An 18,218-nucleotide genomic window follows, 5' to 3' on the forward strand; every position below is an offset into this window, starting at 1 on the left:
TCTCTTTAAATTTAGAGACAGGGTCTTGCTCTGTTGCCCAGGCTGGAGTGCAATGGTACCATCTTGGCTTATTGCAGCCTTGATCTCTTGGGCTGATGAAATCCTCCTGCCTCCACCTCCCAAGTAGTTAGGACCATAGGCACACATCACAAGACTTGGCTAATTTTTAAATTTATTTTTTTGTATAGATGGGATCTTACTATGTTGTCCAGGCTAGTCTCAAACTCCTGACCTCAAGTGATCTTCCCACCTCAGTCTCCCAAAGTGCTGGGATTACAGACCAGCCACTGTGCCTGGTTCCATGTTCCTGTTTTATCTTATTTGTTCAGTAATACAAGGGTGAAGAATCAGTGTGCATTTCTGTTTAAAACTACAGATGGAAAATATGATGGAAAACAATACAAGAAATTTTAGAGAAGTTAATTATCCTTGTTTCAAATATATCCAAAGATCTCAACTAAAAAACAGGCCATAGTTAGAACTATGCTGATTTACTTATTTAATGCTTATTCTGTGGATAAACTGGGACTAACAAACACAGTCATAATTTAATGAGACTCTGTATCAACTATTCAAAACTTTATCAGTGAAATATCTGCCAGGCTCTACAAGGTAGTACAGTTTACTTATGAACCAATATTGAATGCTAATCATTATACTTAATATAAACACTACAAAATATTTATATAAGTGACTGAATTACAACAGAAGCAAGGATTTCAGATTTCTCATTGTTATTATAAAAGGAAAAAGCTATCTGATTCCCTAAATCAGCTGAGTTCATATTTCTCATCCATTTTCTCCTACAATTTGCTGAGTTTAGCTCTGCCTTCATCTTGGATTAGACTCTTTCACATGTTTCTTTCTGTAACCATCTGAAACTTATTTCAAATGCAAAATTTTCTATCAGAAATTATTTAAAATTATTTAAGAGGAACAAATGGGCGGGGCACGGTGGCTCACACCCTAATCCCAGCACTTTGGGAGACAGAGATGGGTGGATCACAAGGTCAGGAGTTTGAGACCAGCCTGGTCAACATGGTGAAACCCCATCTCTACTAAAAATATACAAATTAGCCGGGTGTGGTGGCACATGCCTGTAGTCCCACCTATTTGGGAGGCTGAGGCAGGAGAATCACTTGAACCCTGGAGGCAGAGGTTGCAGTGAGCTGAGACCACGCCACTGCACTCCAGCCTGGGTGACAAAGTGAGACTCTGTCTCCAAAAAAAAAAAAAAAAAAAAAAAAAAAGAAAGAGAAAAAAGAGAAACAAATGGAAGGTGCTAATTTCTTATTATGAAGCCAAATAGAACAGAATTCCAGTAAAATATGGCTTATTTTATAATTTTAGATAGATAATAAATCAAATAATCATTTGAACATAGCATTTGTCATTCATTAGCTTTTTTTTTTTTTTTTTTTTTTCTCTCACAGTATCAGCCTCATGAGGAGGCTCTACAGTAGCTGCATTTGGGCATCAGGAATGACTTAAAGATTTTGTAAAATTTTGAGGCAGGATGCATTTAGTAAGCTGCAGAAGCTTTGGTAAAAGCTACCTATAGCAATTATAATTGCATTATGGACATTCTGATACAAAGTGTTTTACACAGTTTGCTCACCAGGCAACAACATTTGGCAATGTAGAAAAGGCCATATTGCCTTGCAATACACTGTAACTTCCTCGTCATTTCTTTCTTTAGAACACATTTTCATTTTACATAATGTTATGGAAATTCATTCCATCTAAAATGTACTGTAACAAATTATCCTGTAAGGAAACATTACCTAAGAATATGCCCAAAGTTGATATTTATTTTTTCAATTAAAATCAATTATATGTTCAATTAACTAACTTAAGAAAGCAAATAAAGTCCACGTGTAACCGAAAAGTGTCAGTTTAAGCCATGTTATTATATTGCCAACATTTTTTAAAAAGCAAAAGATACTAAAACAAGTTGACATCTGTAGTGAACTCTCGCCAAGGCTAGTGATGGATGTAATGGCTATAGGTATGCAAGTGAAATGAGAAGAAAGATAAACAATGAACGTTATACTTGAGTTATTAAGTTTCCAATAATCAAGAGCCAGCTGTTGTATAAGAAAATATCACAGAGCTTAACTTCCTATTCATTTCTGTTCCTTCCAATCAATCAAGTACTCACAGGATTCCATCAAGTGCTTGGCATGAGTCTAGGCACTAAAGCACTTCCTTCCATACTACATTGTAAATGTTCTTTGCAAGCCTTCTTTATGCCCCGCATTGTTGCTAAAATACAGACGAATGAATAAGATATATGTAGTTCTTCCCTTTACAAGTTAGAGTCTTCTTGGGGATATACTCGTAGACAACAAATTCAACATAATGTGATAAATGGTAATGTAACGAAGAGAAAAGAATAATTGTTTGCCTGAGGTGTCATGAGACACTTTGTAGCGAGAGTAGCATTTGGAATGCACTTTAAAGACTTACGGTACATCAAAAAGGAGAGAAAGACAAATAAAACATTTCTTCCTGACCTTTTCATATCTTCACATCTGTCTCCCATCTTAAATTTTGTAGTTCTAGATCCCAGTCACTGTCCCATAAACAACCTATGTTTCCTTGTCCCCTCTTCCTCCATCTGGCTAACTTGGCAAACTCCAGCTATCTGGCTGTCTCCTTCTATGCCTACAAAGTATCTGACTTTCTGAAGAAGACTACCTAACTTTTCTGACTGGATTTTCTTCAGATGTGTAACCTTAAATCACAAATCGGTGGTCAACACTGCCAGAAAATTCTAGGACACCACCCTTGTCCATTAACTTTCTCACTCTGTCTCAGAGTGCTTCATGCTTTCCCTTGTCTCCTCACATCTCTAATATTTTCTCCTTTTGCTCAGGTGATGACTGTTCATGCTTTATAGAGAACATCAAAGAAATTAGTTGAGAACATTTTTTATCTTTCCACTCCCAGGCCACCAGTGTTTCCATGTTAGAAGAGTCCCTGGTTCTACGGACACCTTCTCATCTGTGCTCTACATCCCATTCCCTCACCTCTTCAAGCATTTCTTCTGGTAATTATTTCCCTTCTCTTCGGCATCATCAATTCCTTTCTTTTTATTGGGTCATTTTCATCAGCTTGCAAGTATGCTCCACTAAAATCTGTCTTTAAAAAGTCCTTTTCATGACACGATGTCCCTGTCCAGTTACTGATATCTTTGCACTGCTGCATCTTGCAGTTAAAAATGGAAGAAATTGTGCTTGTTGTCTCTTTTTGCTAATCCTTATTTGCTCCTCAACTACTCTAATAAGGCTGCACATAATGCACTACTAAAATAGCTCTTATCAAACTCCTCTCAATGAATTATATCTTGCTAATGCCAATGCTTAGTTTTCTTTTTCCTTCTTAATTGACTTCTCAGTAACATTTGGTACAATTGACCCCTCCCTCCCACATTCTTCCAGACTTCAGTGGCACTACCTGCAGTTGGTTTTCTTCTTAACTCTCTGGCTACTCACTCTCACAATCTTTTATAGGCTCCTTTTCCATACTCAAACTGTAAATGTTCCAAGCTCAGTTCTGGCTCCTCTTCTCTTCTCTATTTGTGTTCTCTCCTTTCATAACTTCAAAGAGTTTCATAATTTTAAATATAGTCTATACAGTGATGACTCTTAAATTCACCTCTCTATCTCCCTGAGAAGATGATTTATATATCTAACTACCAACAACTGATTGTTTAATAGACATCTCAAACTTTCCATTGCCAATATCAAATTCCCAATTCCCCTCATCTACTAGTCTTTGAAGTTTCTTTATATCAGGAAATTGTGTCACCATATCCAATTAGTTAAACCCAGACTTTGGAAATGTGCCTTGATTCCTACTTTTTCATTTCATCATGTATTCTGTCTGTCAGCAAGGACCTACCTCCAAAATGGATCACAAATCTTCCCACTCATTGTCTCCATAACTACAATCTTAGACAAAGTCACCAACATTACTCATCTTCACTATTGCAATCATCTCCTGATTGGTGTCCCTTTTTCAATGTTGTCTCCCTAAAATCCCCACTCTCTAGAGAAGTCACACTGTTCTTTGTGAAACTTAGATCAAATCACGTTTCCTTTGCTCAAAGTCTCTGTGGCTTCCCATTATGATCAGAATACGATCCTAATTTCTCAACATGGCTCACAAGGCACTTCATAATTTTACCCCACTGGCCTTTTATATTCCTTCACCTTGCACTGGGCATGTTCAACTGCTCTGGCCTTGTGCTTCTTAGACATCTCAAGCTTGCTGCCATCACAAGTTTTGTACACCTGGTTTTCTTCTTTTTTTCTTTTGTTGTTATTTTTGCTCTTTCTCTTTCTTTACAACTTCATCATTCCTACCATTCAAATCTAGATGCAAACTGGACCTGTTCATAAAGGTCTTCCTGGACCAACCTAGAAAGAACAACAACAACAAAAAAATCCAACCCCCACCCCAAATCATCCAACTTCTCCATGAACCCTCAAAAACCCAACTATCTCTATAACATCATCCTGTGTTCTTTATAGCAGTTACCAATCTTACTCATTTATTTGTTTATATTTTATTATCTGTCTCCCTCCATCACACTTGAAAGTCATTGAACAGTGGAAAATTGTTAGATCCCCTGGCACCGAGAATAGTGTCTGACACATATTAGGCACATGATCAATTAAAGTTGTTTTTAACTGACTTATTCATTATATAATGTGAGAACTTAGCAGTATATCTTCAGAGGCACAAACTTGCGAGTCATATTTAGGGAATTAAGTAGTGAGTGGTAGGAGGAAAGGTAGGAGTCAGATTGTGAAGAGCCTGGATTGCCATGTTTTGGGGTTTAGATATTATTGTATGAACAATAGGAAGCCAAAGATTTTTCATTTTATATTCTCTCTTAAGTAAACCTTTTAGGTATTAGGTCTTCCTTATATAAAACTAAAGTATATATTTTAAAATGTGTTTTATATTTTACAATGTATACCCATTTAGATGGAAGTAATAACTTAAAAGATGCTCTTTAAGATTACATTTAGTACAAGAAATGCTGTTCCATTTTCTTTTGAAAATTCCATGAAACATTTAAGCAAAATGAAGCTTTTGCTTTTAGAAATACATTTAATTTAGATGTATTTCAGTATAATCCAGAGCCAATAGATAGCCTTAATAACATTTTACTGTAATTAAAATACAAAATAATTCATTTATCTACAGTGCCACTGAATATTTCCTAATGTTCTTACTTTTTAACCAAATCATATGGCGTAAGTTATTCTATCCCATCATTTTAGAATGCACATAAATGTAAAAAGCTAATATTTGATAAGAGTCATAGTTTTGTAATCTAATTAATTTTATTTCTAATCTTGCTCATAAAATTGTAGTGCATTTAGTTTATAACTAGAAAAGATTGCTGTTAAGTAGTAAATGTGAACGGGAGTCCTATTAAAGTTATGGGAAAAGGTTAAATTTAAAGTAAAAAGAATAGAAATGCAAAGTAGTTAGGTAAAGATTTGGGGTATATGCAATATAAACAATATAAAATTAAACACAATGGAAAAATTAGTTTGGTAAGAAAATGATATATATTTTTACATCAATGAAAGGACAAGCTATAACCTTATATTACCAGAAGAAAAGATACAATATGCATCTAAAGAAATTAATATCATGAAGTTAATTTCTTATGTGAATTTTTATTTTTAATATTGCTCAGCCACTTATCTTAAATGTCACAGAAACTGTGGCAAACTATAGCAATTTAGAAATATTCCCCCTTGCATCTGTTCGACAGAAAAGCGAGCTTTTTAAAGATGTATTTTGCATATTGAAAGACCTGAAATAACCCTGACTTGAGTAGAGAGGAGAGAGGAGACCTGAAGAAAGCAGAAAATCTATGGAGAGTTAGATACATTTCAGCGGTTTTAGTGTGTCTTATTGAACCAACTATCAATAATGGGGTAGTTTGTTGTTTACTCATGAAGAGTCCTTTTTAAAAGTAAAAATCAAAGCACAGGTGGCAGGGAAATCATTTAAGATGCTATAATAAAATATATCTGATGAAATTCAGGGTTGTTTTTAATTTTTCTTTTTGCACCTACCAAAATATCATTGAAGAGAGCCTGGCAAAAATCAATCCCTCAATACCTGTTATGTGTCCACTGTTGCGGAGACTGTGCCGTTCCAAAATCTGCAGTTGGGTAGGAAAGCACACTGCTCAGCAGTTGCTTAGTTGACAGTTGAACTATGGAGTTAAAGCTTCAGATAATATATTCAACATAACAAAAAAACTCTCACAGAATTAAGCTTATTATCTTTCTGAGTAAAACTATAATTAGATCTGAATTCCCATGGAAACTTTGCCTTGCAAAAACTCAAGAAGAATTTCTAAGCTACCACTCTGAATGCAAAATCTATGGCTAATTTCATGGTTAAAGTGGTGGGAAAGTTAAGGGATAGTTTGAAGTTTTTCAGACAGAAAAAGGGAATATCTCAAGGAAGATGCTTAGAGATGTAAAGGTGCATTGTATATTGGATGTAGCAGAAGCCTCGTGAGATCATGAAAGTGTTGGGAGGCAATGAAGCCAGAAATGTTGGCTCCAAGCTATGACAGTTCTTGACATTTTGTCTTCTGAAAGCTGTGAGCAGTCAATCTGCGCTTTCAGATTGACATGTGCCTCGGTATATTTTAATAAGAAAACTCTGACAACAATAAGGAAGGTGTATTCCAATGGTAGAGATGAGAAGGAGGAGGAATTGTTCATGGCACAGGCAAGCGTTATTAAGAAACTCAAGTAGGGCAACAACATGGGAAGGCAAGAGCGCTCAGATGTGACATAAGTTGATGGCTAGTGATTTGGGGCTAGTAGGAGAGGAAAACGAGATGGCTACTTCTACTTTCGGTGATTCTGTGCATAGTAGTGCTGTCATTAGGCAGTGTATAATAAGAAACAGGATTTCTGTTTGATTTGGTTTAACCGAGTTTGGTTTTGTTATGGGGTGTTGGGTGGAAAAGAGCAATAAGGATGATTTCCATTTTTACCTGTGTTGAATATTCCATATGAGGTTGGCTATGGGAATATGGACTTGGAATTCAGATAAAAAGTTCAGGTTGGAAATAAATGTTTGCAGCTCATCAGCACAGAGGTAATACCTGAGACCGCAGGAATATATCTGTTACTAGGTTGTTTGTGTATTTTCTGGCCTGAGACGCTGAGACAAAAGTCAATATTAGTATAATGTTTCAGAATGTTCATTTAGGAAAGATACTATATTTATTTCGAGACCATAAAGGATATAACAAAAATCTACAATAATGAATTTATAAAATACATGAAGATACAAACCATGGATGTATGCCTTTCCTAATCCTTGTTGAGTGTTCATTTCTATCATGTGTTTTAGTTGCTAAGTTCAATATTTGACTAAAGAAGTTGCCAATTTTAAAAGCAAAAAGTCATTAAGAATTAATAACTAGACCATTTAAACATTTTCTATATTTTTTTATTGAGAATGACTGAAAATGAGTCGTGTAAGTTTTCATTAGAGTACTGCTGGTGAAGTAAGAAAGGCACGTTAGCACCATGCATTATTTTTAAGAATTTATTATAAGAAACTAAAAATAACATTATTTCATTTATGATAAAGATTTTTTATGAGATAAAATGAAAAATATCTGGAACTCATGCCAATCTTTTCTTGCACACACCCAGATTTTCTAAGTGTCAGTGTATACTAAATTTATTTAAAATTTTTCCTGGGTCTAAATGATAATAAGCCTTATTTTCATCAACTCTTACCCAAAATATATTTCCCAGCTTAAAAGAGGTAATGATATCTAGCACTCTTTACAAATAAGGACATTGAGATTCAGAGAAAGTAAATAACTCATAAACAAGCAACAAGGGCCTTTTGCCTGCAAAGTACATTCCCACTCAAGTACTTTACAGCTCTTCTCAGCGAAACAGAAGTAAGAGTGTGGGCTAATTGTTCCACTAGAGACTAAGCCTCTGAGATCTTATAAAACTGAAGCCCAGCGTTTTCAGCATCACTGTTACTGCAGGCAGTTTTTATCTTTTGGTAAACTAATCATCAGGGATCAGAGTAGCTATTGTTTGAAGTAGTCTGAAAAGAGTAATTTGAATACCGTGGTGTTACTTGGCTTTTGTGACCTCTTCCAAGCTCCTCCCATTCCCGACACATCCTTAGCTAACCATAATATTATCATTCTTAATTTTGTGTGGGGAGTATCAGTTTAAAAAGAAATACAATTAGCTCACAAGGCAGAACTTAGTCTTTCCTTTGTGAGTCTATGGAAAGCACATATTTGATATTTTAGAAGTGACTCTAATAATCACTCTGTTATAACACATTATAATTTATAGAATACTTTTAAATATAGAATGTCATGATTGTCTGCTTATTTCATTTGAATTGAAAATACAGCACCAAGTGATAAGAAAATATATGTTTCTATGTACAATTCTCTAAAAGCAGAGGGCACTGATGTGGTTTCCCTTGGTTAGTTAGCTTGTCAAACTGGGGATTTTGATAAAGACAATCCTAAAGAGGATGGTACCATGGGTTCAGCAAAAACACTGTACCTTGTAAATTGATATAAATTAGTAAAAGCATAAGGTAATATGATTACACAATCACACAGTATCCAATTATGTATTACAGTTACAAAACAGAATTATAAATACAGAGTTAATAGAAACATCAAAAAGCCATTCTGTAAGCTGTGCCTGACAATGAAATTTTCATTACAATGGCACTAAGGAACCTATTGATGTATTTCATTAAAATAGCTAGTAGGGTAGCATAATGCCAAATGAGGTAAATTCATTAATAGGACCCTGAAATGAGAATGGAAACATGACTTAGTCACACCTGTCCAGTTTAGAATGCATATTAATCTATGAGCTTTCTTCATTATTTTGATAATAACTGGTAGTAAACTAGATAACAAAGGAAGGATTTTAAAAGAAGAAAACATAGCAAATTTATATTTAGATAAGCCTGCCTATGGAGTAATCTTATTAAAAAAGAATAAATGAACTTATATGAGAAATAAAAACACAGTACTTGGAAATGAATAGTTTAGAAATTTGAGTGATAATTATAAATATGTAGCACTTATTGCTATTCAGGTTAGGAAAAAAATACACAGTGCATATATTACTCATATACATAGAACCTTTACTTCTAAAATGCTGATTTTTATAAATATTTAAGCATTTTATTTATTTATTTGAGAGAGGGTCTCATTTTGTTGCCCAGGCTGGAGTGCAGTGGCATGATCAGAGCTCACTGCAATCTCAACCTCCTTTCCTCAAGTGATCCTCCCACTTCAACCTCCCTTGTAGCTGGGAATACAGGCACACACCACCAATCCCAGCTAAGTTTTAGAAATTTTTGTAGAGACAGGGCCTCGCTATGTTGCCTAGGCTGGTCTCAAACTCCTGGGCTCAAGTGATTCTCCCACCTTGGCCTCCCAAAATGCTGGAATTATAGGCCTGATGGCCTTAGCATTTTAGTATGGAAGTATAAATTCTTCCCTTAACCTGTATATTGACAAATATTTCATACAGTTAATAATTTTATCTGTGTTGAAAGTGTTTTATCTTTATTTATCTTTGAAAATATATTTCTAAAACACATTTTTATGTTCCCTTTATTATATTGGAAAATGGTACAGCTCCTATGGAAAACAGTATGGTAAAATATAGTGAATAGTTTCCTAAAAAAATTTAAAATAGAACTACCATATGATCCAACAATCTCACTTCTAAATGTATATCCAAAAGAACTGACACTGGGATCTTGAAGAGATGTCTGCACTCCCGTGTTCATTGCATCATTATTCACAGTAGCCAAGATATGGAATCAACCTAAATGTCCAACAACAGATGAACGAATAAAGAAAATGTGGTATGTATGTATATAGCGGAATATTATTCCACCTTAAAACATGGGTGAATCTGCTAAGTGACATAGGCTAGTCAAAGAAGGACAAATACTGCACGTTCCACATACACAAGGTATCTAAAATGGTCAGACTCACAGAAACAGCATCAAATGATGGCTGCCAGGGGCTCAGGGCAGGAGGGAATGGGGAGCTGTTCAATTGGTATAAAGTTTCAGTTATACAAGATGAACAAGTTGCAGACATCTGCTGTCCAACATTGTGTGTATGGCTAACAATACTGTATTGTATGCTTAAAAGTTTGTTAGGAGGGTAGATCCCATGTTAAGTAGTCTTACCACAATGAAAAAACTAAAAAGGAAATTGAATAACACAATAAAAAATAAAGTGACTTTTTTATTGAAACAGTCATAAAATTACAAAAATGTTTAAAAACTAAAAATCATGTTTTTCTGAATTACTTGAGAATAAACCGCCAATCTGGTGTCCCATTACTCCCAAATACTTCAGTATTTCCTACACACAAACATTCTACGCAACCAAAATACAACCATCCAAATCAGGAAATTAATAGCGTCTACTCTTCAAACCCAAATTTTGTCAGTGTCTCAAAAATGTCCTCTATAGCTAAAGAACCAGTTCAGAAGGACATTTCTTTCAGTCTCTTTAGTCTTCTTGAATCTGTAATAGTCCCTTAGTCTTTCTCGACTTTCATGATCTAATATCTTTCCTTAACAGTGTGCAGCTGTCAGTGTAGCTCTGGTTTTAATTTACATACATAATTTAAAGTGAATCTTTTTGGAAGAGTATGTCTAGTTAAGGTATAATGTATTGGCATCTTCTGTGAGTATATTTGTGTTGTGTACATGTCCTTAGGTATTCACAAAGGTGGTACTACAGAGTTCCTGAACCTTTGTTTTCAGGGGCAAAATCACTTAATAAAAGCAATGATGCTTGAGGGATAAAATCATATAAATAATAGATACACCATTTATGAGATATCTAGCATACAGAGCTTAGTAGTTTAAAAGTATCATTTATGCTTGTACTTGGGAAAATTTTTCTCTTAAATAATTCCTTAATAATTTCTACTATGGGAAATTAAAAACCTTCACAGATGATAATGAAATCTAATCCTATTAACAACCCAAAATCGAATTTACTCAATACAATATTCTCTTCTTAAAAACATCTTCTTCAATCAACATACTAGAAACGGTTATATGACTAAAATTATCCATTTGACAAATTTGAACCCTAAAATCGGGAGGGCCCTCTTTTTGGTGCTCTATACTAGGGTTTTTTTTTTTTGTTTTCTGGTTTTTTTTTTTTTTTTTTTTTTTTTGAGATGGAGTTTCACTCTGTTGCCCAGGCTGGGGTTCAGTGGCATGATCTCTGCAACCTCCCAGGTTCAAGTGATTCAGTTGCCTCAGCCTCCCAAGTAGCTGGGGTTACAGGTGCACACCACTATGCCTGGCTACTTTTTGTATTTTCAGTAGAGACAGGATTTCACCATGTTGGCCAGGCTGGTCTCAAACTCCTGACCTCAAGTGATCCACCTGCCTTGGTCTCCCAAAGTGCTGAGATTACAGATGTGAGCGACTGCTCCTAGCCAATACTAGGTATTTTGATGTGGCTTATTTTACATAAAAGGCAAAATATTCTACTTCTAGGTGAAAATAAGAACATGTATATTCACAATAGACTATTCATATACTGAAAATAGATACAACTTGAACTTTAGAATTAATACTTTTCTATATTCCATAGCTTTTTTCAGATTCTCTGAAGGGTCAATGACCCAAAAGATATTGTCACTACTTCAGATTTACGTTTCCACTTAGAACTTCTTCCAACAACTCTTAGCATTCTTCATCTACCAAATCTATCCACTTTCCCAATTTTGAATATGTTCATCAGGTTTTACTGTATTTACCGATATTACCCCATTAATTCTGTTGGAATATATTTGAACATTCCTCTCTTAGTCAGTGTTTATGACAGCAAAGTGAGGTATCATGCTTCATGCCTTGTGCATCAGGAGACATGAATATTCATGTTACCTTAATTTATGTTTCCTTTTCTTCATATTACTTCATAGTTTCATAATTAACACATGCATTTACATAATATATTTAAACTCTAGTTGAAACAAAATTAGTCATGGCCTCGATAAATTATTAATGAATGAGGCCTTATTTTAACTTTAGGGTATTAGAAAAATTCCTCTCACACATATGGGACAGTTTAAGTTAAAACCCACGATTATTACCAGTCATTTATATGATGTTATGTTACTTCTGTGGAAAAAAATTCTAAATTTCATTTTAAAAAATTGTTTTTATCCCTTCATTTTTATCTTGACATATATTTTGTTTCTTGATGAAATGTGACACATTTTAATAAAAAGCAAATATTATACCATTTTTGTATTTTATTTAGTTGTTACAAATATTAATTTAGTTAATATGAAGTTATTTTTCTCCCTGTCATGTCTTAACTATTGTGCCTAACTTGAAACCATTTAGAGAGAGAGAAAATGTGTGCAGGTTTATAAAATCCAAGTCTGGGCTATCAGCTATTGAGAAATCCCAATCATTTGTCCTTGTCTGACTTCATGCTGCTCTTCAAGATTAATCTGATTATAATGTTTGGCTTCCCATATAATTTTCTGTGGAGAAAAATAATCAAGTGACGCAAAATGTCAAGGTCACATGACAGACACTTGTATTGCGAATCCGTAGCTCAGCATTCTTGTTTGGAATGTCTACCATGTTTAAAGCATTGGAGAGTCCACAGTGACCAAGTGGAAATAACCTCTCATTAATGGAACTTATACTGTCTTGAGGAGATATCTCCAAGTACGCAGAGTCAAAATCATACAGAAAGCAGTAAGTGCTATGATGAAAATCCAATACAATAATGAAATGGTATAAAGAAGAAGGGAGACAATTTTATATGACATAATTGGGGAAGGCCCCCGAGGAGGCAGTTATCTGAAGAGAGACATAAATCATAAGACCTAACGATGCAAAGGTGTAGAAAGAAAATTCTCAACGGTGTAAAACCTTCAAAATGGGAACACACTTGTTTTGTTCAAGAGGAACACCGGTATAGCTGGAGTTCTAGAAAACAGAGTGTCCTGTACTAGGATAAAATCCCCCGTGCATTTGATGATTTGTGTGTCGGCCTCCTGTGTCTGATGCATCTAGTGTATGTTGGCATTGAATTTCTAGACTAGCAATGCTGAGAACCAGACCTGTTGTAGGAACCTCTACAATGGACTCCATTAATCCCTGTGTCCTGGTATTTATAGTCTTAACATTGTTTTCTTCCATACTTTGGAAGAAATGGTCCAGATTTGGTCTCTGTGATCAATAGCATATGGTAGACATCATAGTATATCACTTCTGAGATTAGATAAAGACCAAGGCTTCTGTCTTAGATGTACACTCTTTCTCTCAAATCACTTGCTCAGGAGGAAGCAAGCAGCCACACTCGGAGTAGCCCTATAGAGAAACACACATGAGCTTCTATAGGAAAAGAATGGAAAGCTTCCAGCCTATCATCAGTGAGAAACCCATTTGCCAACCACCACTTTAGTGAGATTTGAGGCAAACCCTGGCCCATTCAAGCCTCATGAGACACCCTGAGACAGCATCACTGAGAATCCAGCCTCTCTTTGATTCCTGACCCTGAGATGCTCTTACACAAAAAAATGAAGGAAGGAATAAATAAGCAAACAAATAAGGAAACAAAGGCTTGGTTTTCCCTTGACATCTAACATTCTTTTAAATTCTCTCTACCATCTCCACATTTTCTGACTATCCCTCAAAAAACACAATGAAGAAGATAATTCTTCTATAAGGAAAAACTGTATCATAGAATCTAAAAATTTTTCCTTTTGGCATGCTAGTTATTTTCAGATGTTTACTATCTTCTAATATTACAAATAATCAAGACTTGACTGTTTCAATGAGCAAATGCATTTCCAAAGGACTTAATTTTATTACTCCTCCTTGATGTATGTAGAGTAATGATCATAAACATTATAAGGAAATTTATAATACTATTTTTTTTAACAGAAAAAAATTATCCTAGAATTTGCATACATCTAAGTGTATCTATCAGTTTGCTTAAAGGATGTACATCTTAATGCATGTTATATTATAATTCTTACACACATTCACATTTTGCACAGATCGCTAAGCATATAGACTTAAAAGATGAAAAGAAGAAAATAACTAAAAATCCAACATCTTGTTTGTTTCCCTAAGTAAATAATGACTTATCTCTTCTCAGAATAGTTATTGTTAAACTAAAATTGTTTTTCCTAAAACTATGTTTTTACCTTTATTTTTATTGGGAGTGCAAAATAAAGGATACTATACTGCTCTCACGTGGCTTTAAGTTACAGGTATAGACTGGTGATCAAAAGGTATAATACATAGTGAAAACAAAGTTTATTTTTATTCAAATAATTTCTTTCTGAGATTCTCATTCTATAGACCCAAAACTAAAGTTATCTATATTTTATGCCTGAATTTTGTTCTTTAGATTTTGGTCTGTGGGTTATAAAATGAACACACTACATTGCAAGTAACTTTGAAAATGTTTCTTAAAATGTAACAGCTGTAACAGCTATGTAAGTTATATGTATATGAGTCTATCAAAGAGACCCAACACCAGTTCTAATATATCTTTACAACATTTTTCTATGTCCAAATTCATTTATGCATATTATTCTACTTATTTTAATTCTGTTTAATACTGAACCAAAATCTGAAAGCCTGCACAATACCCCAGCACCAATTATGTTGTTATTATTGTTCCTCATTACTCTGATTTATTCACACAGCTACCTCATATAAAGTCCATATTATCAATCTATATCAGGTTTTAATCTATATTTAAGATTCGTATTTAAAGATATATATTTAAAAACCTAACAACCTATGTCAGGTTTATTTTCTACTTCAAAGGAAAGCCATTATTTGAGAACAGAGGGAAAAGGATTCTCTTCTGCATACTCAATATTTTCTCCTTGACCTAAATGTATATATTTAGGTGAAGGGGACACCTGCTTTTCTATCTTGGTTTAGCTTCCAGTTAGCCATGTTTCGCACTTACTTTAAATGTGGCAGACAAAAGCATGAGGGATGGACTCCGTGGCACTAGCTGCATTTGCAGGAAATTTCCACTTGAACAATTAACACCTTCAACCATATTTCCACCTGTTTATGCCCCCAACCTGGGAGGGGTCCCCTGGGTTAGGCCCATACCCAGTGCTTTAGCTTAGAGAAAGGCATAACTCAGAAGTGCTGGATGGTGAAATATGCAGACATTTCCTCATTACTATGCTCTCTCCTTGTCTTCTCTTATGGAGGATTAAGTAGGTATTTTATCTTTATGTATATATTCAAATTAAATCCATATCATTATTGAAAGTTATTTTCATAATTGTGTTATTATATTACAATGACAATTTTAATACACAATATCATACATAAAATGTACTTGAAGGTATGTTGTTGAAATATTAGTCATACCAGTTTGCTTTGGAAAAGGATTTAATAAGTAAAAAATAAGGTTACATTTTGGTTCAGCAGATGTATCTAAGTTCTACTGAAATGTTTAAAAAATTAGTCACTGTACTCAATAGTTTTCTATAATACTGCGGAAGGGTGATAATAGCAACATAGTACTTTAAATATTTTCATCTTAATATATACAAGTGTAATGATTTAATTAAGTAAAAAACCCATTTTGATTTTCAAAAATAACTCTGTAAAACACAAAATTCTATTGTTACACATGAATAAGGCAAAGCTGGGTGAAACAAAGCATTTTATTATGGTAAACATTGCATAAAATTTTAAGGATTAGTTTTTACTTTAAAATACCCTATATTTTTATATACGCCAAATTTTAAATAGACTAGTAAAAATGAACAATTTGAAAGAATATATAACTTTTAGCTAAACCACTTTGTGATCTCTTGAAACATTTTAATCTTTTTTCCTAAAACTTTGTGGCATATTTTTGATTTAAAAACTGAAAGGTATACTACAATCCATAAATTAACTTGAAGAATTAAGCATCCTATTAGGTTGAATCTTGTGACACTATTGTTTTTAGCTATAAGAATGACAATTTCATATGTTTTAGTGCAATAATTTTCTGGTATGTATCTTCAGCCATGCGAAGAAACTTAAGTGAACTCTTTCCACCTTTACCTGTAATTACAGTTTTATAAAACAGAATACATTCTCATGTAATATGAATCTTTTACAGTATATCATACTTTTTGGCCATTAGGAAAAATGTGTAGATAAATTAACTCAATTAAAGTACCAAAACACAAACAAAATAAAAGTAGTTAGTTTTCTTACTAGTGAAAAAATATCACAGTTCAAAATTCAGAAAATACACAGTCACTTACTTTGGTAGAGTTTTCAAGTGATTTTCTCTTAACTCCAAGATCCGCAATTTGACAAGTCTACAGAAATGAATTTTTAAAATTTCCTCTTAGTATTTCTGTCTAAAAAATTATTGAGTAAAGTCTAGTATTTGGTAGTACTATAGGGTTACTATAGTTAACAATAATGTATATTTAAAAATAACTAAAAAACTAGAATTGGAATATTTCTAACACAAAGAAATGATAAAAGCTTGAAGTGATGGATACCCCAATTACCCTGATTTGATCATTACACATTGTATGTCTGTACTAAAATATCACACATACCTCATAAATATATACAACTATATGTACCCATAATAATTAAAAATTAAAATAAAGATAAATTTTACTATGGTAAACTATCATTATCACTATTCAAACAGCCATGTTCAAATATTTTTTTAACTATGGTTATAGATTTTAAAGAAATTTACATATTGATTATGAGTAGGGTTACATCAGTATTGGGCAATGACAAATATCATTTTCCTAAAATTAACTGAGATATTTAAAAGATATCTTTGGATTCCAGCCTTCTAAATTTCATACGTTTTATAAAAATATATTTGTTGTTCAATTTTTTCATTGATATTTGAATGTATACTAAATATCAGGTGCTGTGTTCACTGGAATATGGCAATAATTTATCTCAAGAGACTATAAATAAACTAAAAAGCAAATACTATAGCATAGACTTAAAAAAATGGGATTTTATAGGAAGACAAACCTGGGTGAAATCCAAACTCTTTCATATTCTGCCTCTCTGACACCGGCCAAATTAATTAACCTCTCTTAATTCAATTTCCTCATCCATAAGTGTGTGACAGCAGTATCAAATTTGTATGGTTTGGAACATTAAATAATGTAATACATGTAAAGCATAATTTCTTGTATATCACAAGTTTTAATAAGAATTGGCTATTATTATTTTCATTATTTACACAATGGGAGAAGTGTTGCAATATACCATATTTCATTGACTCTAAGGTGTATATTTTAACATTTATGAAAAGTTTATACATTTAAAAATCTGTTGCATCATATGTCCCGTGACAATGCTGGGGTTGGGGAAATCACGTGAGAAGAATGAGAGGTATTCATAGTTTCTGTTGCTTGAGTAACATTTGTGATTAGGAATGCATTTCACACTTAATTACTTGTTAAGTTTTGTAGTCTAGGACACACTATTGTTATTCATGTCCATACTGAATGTTAAAATGTACCCAGATGAAGCTACTTTAGAACAGATATTAACTGGATTATCTGAATTCTTAATGTTTTGGGAAATATTTTACTATTTGAAGTTTTTCATCTACCATCTCCCATATTTACTGTACTTTTAGGTTTTCATGTGGGTCTCTCTCCCTTTCTTTTTTTTTGCCTCCTATCAAGCTTTTTATTTAATTTTAATCTTATAATGATTAATCTGTATATGAAATAAAGTGATTCAGTTCTTCACAGCATGGGTATATTCTAGTAAAGGAGATTTCTTCAGCATTTGCATGTCTCAATTGTCAACAATTGTACTAGTATGATATTTTGTACTGATTTTGGTTTTTAGGAGCACAGAATCTCAGGTGTTAAAAGGAATTTTAAGTGTCCTCTTGTTAAACTATCCAGTTGAAGGTTAGAGACCTTTTTAGACGATAATAATAAAATACAGCATATTTTTTTGTAGGCAATTTATGCAAAATTATATTCTATTTTCAAGTGGTTTTGGTGTTGGTATTATGTTTTTCACTTGCCCAAATCTTTTCCTCACATTACAACTAAAGAGAACTGACAAAAGTTCAAGAAAAAAATGTATCTTAAGATAATAAT

The 18,218-nt window shown here is 33.5% G+C and overlaps 1 protein-coding gene across 11 annotated transcripts in view; it reads right to left on the reverse strand.

Moving 5' to 3' along the window:
• The window catches only part of LRRC7 (leucine rich repeat containing 7), a 570,280-nt gene that overhangs the window by 266,120 nt on the left and 285,942 nt on the right, over nt 1–18,218 (reverse strand). For all 11 annotated transcript variants that reach the window (XM_007978322.3, XM_007978330.3, XM_007978324.3 and 8 more), the window contains one exon: nt 16,377–16,433. In XM_007978322.3, the coding sequence (XP_007976513.1) occupies nt 16,377–16,433 (57 nt within the window). The remainder of the gene's footprint in view (nt 1–16,376; nt 16,434–18,218) is intronic.

Source organism: Chlorocebus sabaeus, chromosome 20, assembly GCF_047675955.1.
Source record: "Chlorocebus sabaeus isolate Y175 chromosome 20, mChlSab1.0.hap1, whole genome shotgun sequence".
In the NCBI taxonomy this organism is placed as follows: Eukaryota; Metazoa; Chordata; class Mammalia; order Primates; family Cercopithecidae; genus Chlorocebus; species Chlorocebus sabaeus.